The 14,214-nt window shown below is 35.8% G+C and overlaps 1 protein-coding gene across 1 annotated transcript in view; it reads right to left on the reverse strand.

The window, feature by feature from the left end:
- The window catches only part of DACH2 (dachshund family transcription factor 2), a gene marked incomplete at its 5' end in the record, with an annotated part of 101,817 nt that overhangs the window by 57,472 nt on the left and 30,131 nt on the right, over nt 1–14,214 (reverse strand). The window contains 2 exons of the mRNA XM_009580240.1: nt 412–547; nt 12,171–12,343. Of these exons, the coding sequence (XP_009578535.1) occupies nt 412–547; nt 12,171–12,343 (309 nt within the window). The remainder of the gene's footprint in view (nt 1–411; nt 548–12,170; nt 12,344–14,214) is intronic.

Below are 14,214 nucleotides of genomic sequence, written 5' to 3' on the forward strand. Positions count from 1 at the left end.
TGCTGATGAGGGAATGTGTGGGCATGAGGAGGTTTTTTGAACGGAAAAGCCATCATATAATCTGTGACTTTTCTGACATACATACGAAGAAAAAGATATCTTGCTATTTTTCAATTCCAGGTGCCTTCAGAGGCACTTTCATACTCCAGAACGCAAGAGAAGTTGGTCATACCAGAGAATGGGTGATATCTTCTGTGCATGGGTGGATACTGGCACAGAATGAATTTGAGGGGCTGGGCTCTGCATAGTGATGAACCTAATAAAACAAACTATAGTGATGAACTTTCTGGGTGTTTTCAGCAAATGAGTGATTTCCTGAGTTTCCCAAGCAAAGAAATATTTGCCTCAACAAACTTCTAAAATTCTTGAGGTCAGTAAGTGCAAAGGGCTGTGAGGCTGCAGAGCACTAACCAATTCTGTCTGGTGTGTTGTCCAACTGGGACGGCGAGCTGGACACGCTGCTGCTCTGATGGGAGGAAGCGTGGCTCCCAGGCCGCTGACTGTCTTCTAGAGACGGAGCTGGAGAAGGGCTGTCTTGAATCCTTTCCTTGAAACAGAAATAAAACAAAGCCTGTGCAATTTGATTCATGAACTTCACTGAAGTTCAATGAAAAAATGAAGTTGGCTAAAACAGCAATAACAAATGGTCTTTCCGAGATAAATAGTGAACAGAATTCACATTGAAAGAGCAGTATAGTTTTCTATAGCCAAAAAGAGTATAGCCTTCTACATGCAATGTGTATGGGCACAGCTTTTCATCCTTTGTGTCACAACATAGCATTTGCCATCTCTTCTTTTTTTTCTCGATAACTTTTTATTTTCTAACTTTTTCACACATAGGAACATAAGGAATGTTCTTTCATATTGTTTTCACAAACTACTTTTAATCTATAGATAGTAAAATTGCCATATATGAGTCACATTTCAAATAAACAATTCCAATTTGGACTAAACAGTCATTAAATGCAGTCAAATTTGTAAACTCACTAGAATCTGTACCTGAATAAATTACATCAATATCTTCTGAGGGTAGTGCCCAGACAAATTTTAAAAGCTGTGGCACTGGTAAGAACTTCACTTTTGCATGAAAAGCACCACTGGTTAACAAAAATAAGAATGTGCTTGCAAATTCTTATGTGTACATTTGCACACAAAACTTGGATATTAACCTCTAATTTAAATATATATAGTGCTTTAGGTAAGGAGAAGAAAAAGGATAAGAAATGATAAAAAATTAGCAAAATGAAATTCTGCAGTTCTGTATATCTATACTTGCAGATTGCCCGAAGATGCCGTGGCGTTTTCATCAGTAAAAATCTTTAGGAACAGGTTAGACAAGCGATGCATAAGTAATAATTTATCCTGTCTTGAGGAAGGCAAGAGATTATACAACCACCTGAGATCCCTTCCAACCCAGTGATTCCACATGCATAATTTTTCTGAATTAATTCAAAATTCTAGTACCCTTCATTCCTGTTCCCAGGAACAACAAAAAATGAGAATCTTCTAAACGGGACAGATCATGGCCTGAGATACTCTAGATACTATCTTACAATCCCTTCTATGTTTTAAATCTTCTATTACAAGTTCTTGAAGGTGTAGTTTCAATGGAGACACGCTAACAAGGAGATGCCTGAATTTACAGCATTCCAGAAACTGCATCTTTGGAGTTGCCTTCATCCCTGGCAATCAGCTGTTCCCTGTAGAAACTCAGAACTGAAATATTACTTTCTTTTTTTTAAAAAGGAAGATCCTCTTGCCCCCACCTCATTAAAAATCACAATTACAGTGTAATCTGGGGAAGTTGTCTCAAAGGAATTTGGCAATTTTTCTGCCTTTCTAACCTATTCTTAAAGATTTTTCATTAGGAGTACGTAATCTGGCTACTTGGTGGCAATTTACCATGTGCTTTTGAAAATAAACTCAATAGCATCTGAACTTTTTATGCAGTTTTTGCTAGACAGCATCCTAAATCAATAATATAGCTTTAGGAAGAAAATGGTAGATTCTAATAGTTTTTCCATTATAAATAGCTAGCATAATAGCTTCTGTTCGTAACCTATAGAGGTAATTCATTAATAACCCTGGCAGTAAGATCAACATTTTAAAAATATTGTTACCCATTAAAACTCTCTCTCTAAACCACACCCATCTTCATATTTACAGATACATTTGAGAATGATGCAAAGGGAATGTGAGATTGGATCCTCCTGATAGCAAGGGCTGGCATTTGCCGATTCCAATCACACCAGCTGAAAACGTAGCATTGAATGTGTTTTTAATAGGATAGTTATTGTACATTAAATAACAACTGAGCCTCAAAATCATGTAACAGATGTGTATCTGTTACATAGCTGTTAATCCTCAATAGATCTGCTTTCACTAATTATCTGTTATTTAATGAACATACAATAACTAATAAATCTTAAAGGGAGACTTTTAATTGCAGTATTTTTGAATGCTAATTAAAAATGTTTATAAAGTTTTAATAGATATGAATCTATTATGTTGAGTCACAAGTTCTTAAATTTTTGAAAATTGAATGGTTTTAAACAAACAACTTTTCAAATGCTGGGGGAAAAAAGTCAAAGTCACTGATCTTAAAGTCTCCTGTGTTTTCATCTTCTCGGTCTCCGAAAGAGTGGTTTTAGAGGTTGCTGAGGTGAGCAGGAGAGTAAAAGAGAGTAATGACTTAAGTCTGTGGATGGGTTGCTTATTAAGTTACTTCTTAAAGTTACATTCTTACCCCAAGTATTCTCCTAAATAAATTATGAATCATATACATGCAATCCTGAGCTTACAAATACTATGTGTCTTTTACCTTTGTGTAAATAATAGCTTCCAAATAGATTACTGCTAACAGGCTACAACTCTGACTGTAATTTTATTTGCCTGGATTTCAGTTTTAACAGTCCTCTTTGGCACCATTTCGTCTCTTTTTACCACAAAGAGTACTCAATTTACAATTAAGATATCATTTTGAAATGATTACTTTTACAGAACAGTACGTAGTTTAAGTAAATTTCATTGTCTATTGCAACCATGAAAATGAATAGCCAAGGAGAGGACATGCCAACTGTTCTGCAAAAAAAACTATGAACAGATATGACTATGAATTAACACTTAGATATCACACAAACAGCCATATATGTCATCTTAAATGGGAGTTATCTGAGTAATTCAAAAGCTGATGATTTGGAAAAGCAAAGTATTTGAGCTCCTTCTGGTAACTGCATTTCCCATTGTCTCTTGCTATAAAATAATCTCTGCTTCAAGTAATTTGCCTTCAGACTCAGGGTCTTGGTTTGAAATGTTCAGGCAGAAATAAAAGTGTCAAATAATAATGTCATTCTTAATCACACAGTGAATCACTTTCTAAGCAAACTAGTTGATTATGTCATCTAATGTCTTACCAGTTACAAAAATTTACATATACAGGGAAGATACACTTTTCCCTATAAGCAACAAAGGAGCTGAAATTTTCACTGTATCATATGTACTACAAATAAGGATAGAGTATCATCATGTAAGACTGCATATGGATCAAGAAATTGTCTATTTCTAAATGTTTGTGTGGAAATGTAATGCTGAATTTCCCCTACTATAATGAATAACACTATGAACAGACTCTTTTTTGCAAGTAAACAGATCCATTTTTCAGTCCTGTAATCAGTATGCATCTATTTAGCTACTTAACAGCAATGTGCTCTGGTTCATTAGGTAGCTACTGTTGTGTCTCAGCCTAGTTAAAATTTCACAGCAAGTTAATCTATTTTATTACAAATGAGAACACAAGTGATAATGTCCTCACCATTTTCCAAACACAGGGTTAACAGTATTTGTAACAAATCAATGAGGGCATTTAAATAGGAAAATTGCAAATCTAAAACCTTAACATTTTTTTTTACACATTGATGACTTCATTTTATTTGTCACCTACGTATTTTAAAACCTTGATACTTTTCATATATTTCATTTTTTTCCTCTTGAAAATAGCTCAGTTCCCACCGGCACACTGCTGTGCAGCATGGTTCTACAGTAGGTACACTCACAGTAATAGAGAAGCATTTCTAAATAAAGTCATATTTTCTCCATTTGTATTTCTTCCTATTTCATAAATTTGCAAGATTCATATTCCAGGTTATAATGTAATGAATTATATATAAAAAATTTACAATTGTGAGAATTTTATGAAAAATGAAAACATTTCTCCAGATCTCACCTATTTATTTAACTATAGTACCTACTTTATCTTATCTTTTCTCTTCCCTTTACAGAGCTATAACATAAATTCTCAAAAAAGACTTTTGCAGTATTTAATCCTTTTGAAGGGTAATATATTTCTGTCTCACTACAGATCAGTGTCTTGCTTTGGCTCAGAAAATGTAGCTACAAAGCTTGACATTGTTAATTTTAGTTGTGATTTAGGTTAACAGCACTGAAGTCATCAACTCATCCAATTTCCAGATACATCCTTGATTTCACCTCAATATCCCTTTTCTATCCCCTGTGAGGTAGTATTCCACACAAATAATATGAAACACTACATAACAGTTGCATCCACACTAGTTTTATTTGAAATATATATGAACAGCTTACCTATTTTTGACATAATCATCTTGACCTTAATTCCTTACCTCTGATTTTTTTTATAGTATTGATCTTCATTTTGTGTCAAGAGTTTAGAGAAATGATGCTACTGGATTTTCCTTTATTTTTCTTTATTCTTAGTTCTAATCTAGCTGTAATTACTCTTCCAAATGTTAATCTATTAATGAGTTCCTAGAGGATTTAATGGCATTTCACTGCTGACAAGCAGGTTTTGGAAGTTTGTCTGAGTCCTGGATATTTTATTCAGACATTTATCTTGATATTTCATATTTAATTGAGGTGCTGCTTCTGTACTCTATAGGGCTCTGCAGTGGCAAAGACAGCTGGAATTCACCAGACCTTGCTAATGAAATGGACAGGAAGGAAAAATGGGGATTCTACTGTCTTTAGGTCTAGATTAGAGTTTTCAACTATTGTAAGAAAGATTCAGAGCTGATGACCATGTTGGAAAAACAGAGAGTTCATAGGCTCTGGCAGGATAAATTTTCCAACATTCATTTGCACACTAATTCCCCACTGGAATGTTTATTGTGCCACACCTCAATCGCCCAGTGCTTGCCAAATCACCATTCAGATTCTCAAAATGGACTACACAGTTCAAAAAATCTCATTTCTCTGGAGGGGTCTGCGAAGCCAGAAGCAGTCAGCCAGCAGACTGGCTGCAGACCTCCTCGCCTCCTATCCAAAACTACCACAATTTCACGCCTGTGATATCGCTGCTCCTATCTCCCTGGCTGAATTCCATCCTCAGTAAGAGAGTAAAGTAAGAAAAGTTAACACAATTTCAGTTAGCAAAGAACTGAATTGCTAACTTTTTTTTTTTTTAGTTAATAGTAAGACACATATTTCTTTCCAATTGACCTTAGTTGATACTAACACTATTTGAATTCTAATAACAAGTACATTTTTAGTAGTGTTCTAAAGTTTACAGGCCTTAAACTAATGCATTATTGAGAAAAGCAGTAACTGGCATTTAGGCTTTTCAAAGAAAAAGAATAATCCTGACACAGTAAGCAGGAGCTGTGCTAAATCTGAAATGATGCCGGACAGCGGCTGACAAGAAATACGATGGTTAGAGTTACTGCTTCTGGGCAAGAGAACAGTGGTTAGGTAAATGTTTTGAATCATCTCAGTCCGGAAATGGGCACACGCAAAGAGTATGGATGACTTGTTGGTCTTCTGAGCTACTTATAGTATCTCCAATTGCTTTAAGAACTGGAGATGAACAAGGTAAACAGCTGGTCTAAAAACTAAGATAGGATCTCTGTGTCTGAAAGCCAGCTGGATCCCATTCATCTTTTGCAGTGTATCGGGAACTCATTCACTTAAAATATGTACTTTGCCATTTAAAATGCAATTTTTTTCACTGTGTACATAGAGTTGTTTCAGTTGTAGTCAACTGGCAATTATTTTCCCACCAAATTTAAGAAATCATAAAAACTCTTCTGCATTTACTGATTTTTAATACCAGGTGTTCACTTGCTAATTCCATTACCTCGTGACTACTTCCTATCAATTCATTAATTGCCAGCTGCTCAGCCAAACAGAAAACCGCAGCTAATCAGATGGTATTGGTAAACAGCCAAACAAGAGCTTCCTTCTTCACCATTTCTTTAATTAGCAGTCACCGTGAAAACTATGCCAACCTGCACTCGTATATTAAGATTTTACCTTTACATTTTACTTTGAATCTGAAAGTATAATATTGACTAAAATTGGAGAGGATCTTGCAGTGGAAAACTTTCTACTTGTACCCCTCCTATGAATTGTTTCACCCAGAGCTGCTACTGAATGAAAGGAAGGCACTCCCAGGACTAATGATGATAATGCTCCATCTAATCTACGTTATAGCTATATTAGTTATTAAGTACAAATGCAAACCACTAAGCCAATACTAAAAACATCTGAGCCAGAACTAAAAGCTAGTATGTGCTTGGCGTAACAATATTCCCTTGCAAGCTTTGCAAAAAAGAGATGTACTTGCTTCTTACTGTATTTTTTTCCACTTTCAAGTTTAAAATAAGTATTCATTGCTTATTCTTTAACCTAGCAACTAGGCGTCTCGGTGTTAACAAGCAAGACATTCTTGGCATTGCAGGGAGAAGGATATGCCTCCCTTCAAAGGAGGAGCGATGAGAAGGATATTTAATGCAATTTGTAGGGGCCTGAACATCTCCCAACATAGTAGTTTCTCTGTATCAGTGAATAAAAAGATACAAAACTGCACACTCACTTCTCCTTTGCTACAGATACAGCCACAAAAATTAGCCTTATAAGAAGCAAACTTAAATTACTCTGTCTCACATGTCACTGCCCTAACATATTCTAGTACCCATTTCAGCAATAAGCTGCCAGCAATGAACACATGCTATGAAACAGGACAGACTAAATCTAATAATGAGAAAAATAACATAAGTTTTATGGAAGTTTTATTTTATAAATCTTGTAATATTATGAAAACAATTCAGAATGAATTGAATCCACAGAGAGATATGAAATTAAATGTTATAAATTCTGTAATGAGAAATGTTTTTATACGGAGAAGTATTGTTTCAGAGTATTCTGAGATGGCCACATTTTTCTGGCTGTCAGGTAGATATTATGAATGTGAGTTGTACAGCACACAGAAAATAGCACCTCTCAGCAATAATTACACAGTCCATCTGTATTCTCTTTAGGAAATTTAAAATCATGTCATATACATCCTTTACAAATGCTTTAACAATCCCACAAAATCAGGAGAAGAACAGAACACAAAGAAAAGGAGACTCAAAAATCTCTACTGCATGTCTAGATCACAAATAATGCTTAGTTCTGTTTATCAGTAGACCAAAATATTCAGACAGAAATTGTGTAGAGTTGATGTGAAGTACAAGATTTCAGTTTCCCTACCAAAACAAAACATTGTATTTCACCTAAAATGTGGGGGGTTTTGTGCGTTGTTTTTTTTTTTTTTTGGGGGGGATGAACAAAAACACCCATACTAAATGCAGCCGGGGGGGGGGGGGACTGGGAAGTGGGTGGATTTTGGTTTGTTTCTAAAGTACACTGGGGTGAAATTCTGAAAGAAATATGATTTCAAATACAAAAATAAAAAAACCCACCCTTTATTTTGAGGGTGTTTTTGAAATAAAGCATTTCTATTTTACTCTATTTATATTTTAACTTATTTTCTCTGGGTTTTCCAGGTACCTTCAAAAAATGTGCCATTTATTCCTAATTGCGACCTAGATAAGAGCAGAAAGAATAAGAGAAAAAAGAATAAGAGAAAAGTAGGAATACAAGAAGCATGAGGGAATAACAATAGAAGAAAAATGGACAGCAGGAAACCAATTTGCAGAAATACTCCTACTCAGGAGAAGCACATCTCTCAGCAGCTCAGAAGAGGTTGTTGGAGAGCCAGAAGGAAAGGGAGAGAGAAAGACGAGAAGGAGGAGAGATGGAGGAGGAAGGGTGAGACGTGAGCAAGAGGAGCAAGGAAAGTGCAAAATATGTGGGGTGAATAAAACAAGAAGCAAGGAAAAACTGGGAGAAAAGGGTAATAGAGCTTCTCAAATCTCTGGGATAAAATTTTGCCTCATTACTCTACTTTTGGTACTCTCTTGATATGTAACACAAAAGAGAGCCGCTTAAGGCCCCTGGTTTGCATTTGGTTCCCACAATTTCAAGCCCACCCCAACCACAGTATCTCCCACCAACCTGTTTCAAAGGACATCTGGGAAAGCAGCCTTTCAGTGAACATACAAGGACTCGCATAATTACAGCTCCAGAAGCTTAGCTCTAGACAGCCCTCCTTACACTCTCCTAACCCCAAACTTCCCCCCGCCTCATCCCTGCCTTTTGGCTGAACTTGTGTAAACTAGTATGTTTTTTAGTCATGTAAGCTTGATGACACTACCTTAACACTCCTGATGCCTTTATTGTACATAGCTTGAGGATCCGCAGCTTGAGGCCTCATGCCACTATGGACAGAGAGTTGTTAGATGGGCATGGTCTGATTCTGAGGTTCAAAAGCACTGTCAATGAACAGAAGAGCTATTGCCATTTTTGCTGTGACACCTCTCCATGTATTTGCTGTCCACGTTATCTGCTGTGAGGTCTCGACAATTTATTATTTAATTTCATTTCAATGATCTGTTAAGATTTAGGTGTGCTTTCAGCATTCTATTCAATTTGTGTTCTCAGCTTAACAGCTCCTTTATGATAAACTGTATAATATGCTGTAAATACATATTAATAGTCATATTCATTATAGGTCCACTGTAAAATAAAAATCTTAACATAATGTAGTTATTGCTCTCTGGAGTTGAGTTGTTCCATAAACTTCAGTGAAAAATCCTCTCTCTTTTGTATGAAGGGCCCATCCAAACTTCGCTTCTGAAGACCTGAAAATATCATCATCGAGCAGATTTTTCTGAATCTCAGGAGCAAAATTATTGGATTACAGTAAACTACTACATTTATTCACTACTATTTCTATCCTACACTATGATTCAAGCGTACTTCAGCTAAGTTCCACCCTCAAGACCAGGCTGGCAAAGCATTTTACTCCTAGGCCAGTAACTGGATTGCAGAATTCATCCAGCTGAAGAATAGCTCTGGAAAAAAAGAACTACGAGGAGAGTATACGGAAGAGGGAGAAGAGAGAGGGTGGTGAAGTCCGTGTTGCTGTCAAATTTTAGTTTTGCCATATGACACCCTCAATTATACAGATTCTTCAGAACCATTTGAGCCAAGCTTCAAAGGGAGCGGGCTTTTTCAGCTGCACAGTAAACCCCTGAAAGACTGGATTTATTACAGGGGCACTGTCAGAACTGTAGCTATAGCACTGCTAGCGGGTGCTGCTATAATCACATCAGATCACATTATAGATGGCTAAGAAGGTTTTGTGAGCCTGGCCATTGTGGCTGCCTAATTTATAGTGTTCCTGTCAGGAAGAAATCAAGTTTCATAGTTATGACATTTCTTTCTGGAGCACTAAATGTTAACTTTGCTGATCATGCATATCTTGGTAGAACAGCTTATTTCTAAATGGCAAATGTGATATAAAAAGCGTAATGACTTCATTCAAAACCTTTATAAAGCAGCTGATTCTCACACCTATAGAAAACAGGCCAAGTGGTATTTTAGTCATCAGAGTATGGAAATAGATACATACTCAATATATTCATTTCTCCCATTTTAAGTAATGTCATGATGCTAGAATTGCAGTCTATCTAAAACTAGTCATTTTTTGTACTTATTAAATGCTCTTAAATAGTGTCATATAGTAGAAGTAATACTGCTCACAGATAACAGCAGCAATGCTTTTCTTTTAAATGTTTCGTTTTGTGCAAGGATTTCATCTTAATTGATCGTCATTCAGAGCTAGATGATTGTACATAAGGGAAGGAAAGGACAAAAGGAGCTTCACACTGTAATAAAATTCAGCTACAGTTTCAGTACTCAGAACAAACGAGAGAAAGATGCAGCATCACTTGACAGTTGTAAGTAACACAGCAATGGATGCACACTTTACCTCTGTCACATTAGCTACTGGTGTATTTTCCTCTACATCATGTAGAAGAAATAATTCCCACTAGAGTGCTGGTGAAACCTACTGTTGCTGTGGAGATATTGTATATCCTCCAGTGTAGGTGTTGGCGAAAAAATTGCTGTGAATGAGTAACTAGCATCAGCAAGGGCCTGCTAAAGAGCATCCTTAAACTTAACTGCTTGCAAAAACTGTAGTTTGTATTACAAAGAACTAGCATTGTTTACAAATACATATTTAATCTTCATTTTGACAGACTGATAGCATTTAAAATATAATCAAAGTTTATGCAGTCTACTTGCTGCTACAAATAACCTGTATTTAGGTTATGGTTTTCTCAAGAGGTCTCTGAACAGTTAAAGAAAAAGTTACTGAGTGAAACAAATGTAACCTCAATTGATTTCTAACAATTCAGTTACTTGCATTAACTAATGGACAGTTGGACATCAGAGATATCATGCTTCCCCCTCCCAGTCAACAACTGTGCAGATACACTGACGATAAGGAGAAGTTTTTATAGATCTTAATCCTAAATAGTCTCTAACTGGGGAATGCCCGCCCCTGAATTTTACCAGCTGCCCAGAATCCAAGAAAACAAAATGTAAACAAAATCAAAGTATTAAGAACAACATTTGCCCTAATTTGGAAGTGGAGTCTCAGTAAAGAAAAAAAACCAGGCAATTTTGGAGATGCTCAGGGCCAGGAAGAAGATCAGAAGAAAAACGAAGACCCCCAGAACCTCAGCAACAGAGACACGTAATATTATATGCTACCGTAATGTGACAAAAGAGATTTGCTTTCTTTCTTGAAAGTATGTTGGTATCAGTAAATACAAGTATGAAGAATAAACAGGTGGCTGTGTACTACTAAATTCTTTCCCTGCTTGATGTAGAAGCAAAATTCCCTGCAGCGGCAAGCTGTGACAATAGAAAGTACAACACAATCCTAACTAATTTATTCTCACAATTGGTCTGTAATATTGGCAACAGTAACTTTCTCAATGATAAAATAACGATATTTTATAATTAAGATGCTTTACAATAAAGATACAAGAGATTAAGTTCAGCAAATCAGTGAAAGTTACTAGAATAAAGCAACTCAGAACTTTGGGATTCCAGAACGATGGGGATACATGAGTGTAAATGAGCATAAATATAAAAATAAAAAGACATGTACTTTCCAGAACAGATAGCTCTATAGACTTACATATTTAAAAACAAAGAAAAATGGACTAAAATAACTACCTTTCAAAGTTGACAAAATAAAATTCTGTCAACAAGAAACACGCACATGCATGCAAATACACGCAAAAGTTAGATTGATAAAATCTTTCATTTTCACTCAATAGAAAGAGGACACACTGTGTTTTAGAGAATCCCATAGCACCAATCCTTCACAAGCACCGATTCTATATCCTTCTACTTTGAAAATTTCTCGTCTCAACATATTCTTTAGTGTGTGGCAGGACTTCAGCTCTCAACTGAACAGGCATGAAATTTTCTTAAGAACCTGCTTGGAAAGACTACCAGAGAAGCCTTTCAAAAGTATAAACATGTTTTATCCAGCCAGAAGGAAGGTGTTGCTATCAGAGACTATACTCAGTAAGGTACTTCTGATGATTTTCTCTGCTATCAACCTGTTCTGGAATTGCACTGCACCAGAGTTCCTGTTACGTTCTATAGCATTTTCTTTTAAGTATAACATTAAGTTTGATTTTAAACAACATTTTAGAATAGCTTTTGAGCTTTAACAGATGCAGCACTGCTTATTCCCCTAGCCTCTAGTGAGCCTTAGTATCTGTTTTTAATTACATTACAGATTTGTAGATAGAGCAGAGCATCTTAACTTCTTGACTGTACTCGCGGGTATTTCCTCAAACTGAAGCACCAGCAGGAACAGCAGACCAGGTGTTCTATAGGCAGTATAAGCTCATTGCCTCTTAGTTATTTTCCTTAAGAAAGTCACTGTAAATGTTTTTGTTAGCCACAAAAAGCTATTTTTTCTAAGTCTCATAGATGACTCTTACCTTTATAACAGAGGCCCCTGCCCTGGAAAGAGGACTGTGCATTTGGGCTGCTGCAGCCATGTTAGCTATTGTATTGAGGTGGTTCATCTGATTCATTGCCATTGCAACCGAAGCAGGAGGTAGGCTGACGGGAAGCAGAGGGTGGGGCATCATCATAAACGGCAGGTCTATCCCTAAAAAAGAGCATGGGCACGTTATATGTGCGAGTCCCTCATTTTATAACTCAACAACTTAATTTTTAGAGTCTATATTCTACTGGAATATTGACTAGTCAAACTCAGTATTATTATGTGTTAACAATTTTGATGTTACATAGGGAATAATTGTCTTTGTATTCCAGAAAAGGCTGTATGGTTTGTATTAGGGAAAAAAATAAAGTAACACAGTATTAGCAAAATGAATATACAACCGTGCGTAAGTTCAGTGATCTCTTTATTAAGAGCAATAAAGAAAAAAACGGAAACATGCAGATATTTGCATGTTTTTCCAACACATCAGATGAATATTTATTAATAATTTTATCTGACAATATAGTCTTACCAAGTCCTCTTACTATTATTAGTTCACATACACAGCAATCTGAGACTAGATTTTTATATTAGGACTATTTCTTGAATAAAGGAAGCTGTGGGTCGGACTATAGACGCTACTGAACTACTGTACAGAAGGTCTGTGAACTGAAACATGTAATGAGAGGTTAAAATTGTTGCCAGAGGTTTTAATTTCCAAAAAGTCACTTTAAATTGTCTTCTGCTATGGATATAAAACAATTTAAAAAGGTATGAAATTCATTTGGACCAACTTGCAGATCTTGACATTGCCAAAAAGGTGATGTAACTGCTAGCAAGAATTGGATTCTTGTGTTTCATTAAAATCTATTTCAGCATGTGTATTACATATTGTATTTAGTAATGACTACAATGGAAAGCAAGACCAAGACACCAATTCACTGAAAAAATTGTTTCAGGTTATTTTGCATTTAAGAATTCTTTAGAGAGACCCCTTGAAGATAGCTACCTTTGGGCATCCAAAATTATTTTTTCAGAAAAAATAGGACTCATTCTGCCAGACAAAATGCTTTACCGTTTTTCTAAATGAAATTTAGATTAGAAATTCTCATCAAAAAATTCAGGTACAAGTAGTAAATAACATAATCTTATAGCTAGTCATAACCATACGCTATTCACATTCATTATTTCTAAAAGTTTTTTAACTTTTGGCTCTATCTTAACTATTTTAAATGAGAAGGCCAGTCACCATTTTGCTGTATGACAGAACCCACAATAAAAAATATCACTGACTGATATAGCTTATGTTATTCCAATACAATTTGACTACAGTGATATAAAAACACCACAGCGCCCACCACAAAAGGCAGAATTGTATATAGTCTGAGCTCCCACACTATTTCTGTTTAGCTTGAGTATATCATGATCAACAACTGTGATGTCTTATGATTCACGATATATTTTATATAATGATCCATGCCAATATTAATTATGATAGGTAATAAGCAAAGCCCACATAGATCTCCCTTCACTTTAAACCATACTGACAAGCCCCTTCAGTGCTTACGTCCATAAGCCTTTGTTCCCCTGCATATCTCCCTTAACAGCCCAATAATCTTTCCTCATACTCTATAGAGTTCCAAAACTCCCAGACACCATCTGGCCTCATTGAGTTGTATGTCTACTTAAAGTCCAATTGACATGCAAACTAAATGCAAACTACAAACAGAATTTAACAGCACATCACCAGTTTTAAGACACAATCCGTCAAACATTTCAGAGGACTATGAAGAAAATATATCCTACACTTGCAAATCATTGGACATAATGTCTGACATTCAATAAACCCTTTAATAGCCTATAGACATTTGCCTACTACAAAATCTACTGGAAAATATCTTTAAAGTTTTCTTGAACAGCAAAGAACACAATATCCCTGTATGTAAAATATATACAGGTATTGAGTTATTGAAGAATATAAAATGAAAGGATAAACTACAGTGAATTTGAGTCCTATGATCTGGTGATTCTTGGCT

This window comes from Fulmarus glacialis, unplaced genomic scaffold, assembly GCF_000690835.1.
Source record: "Fulmarus glacialis isolate BGI_N327 unplaced genomic scaffold, ASM69083v1 scaffold16416, whole genome shotgun sequence".
In the NCBI taxonomy this organism is placed as follows: Eukaryota; Metazoa; Chordata; class Aves; order Procellariiformes; family Procellariidae; genus Fulmarus; species Fulmarus glacialis.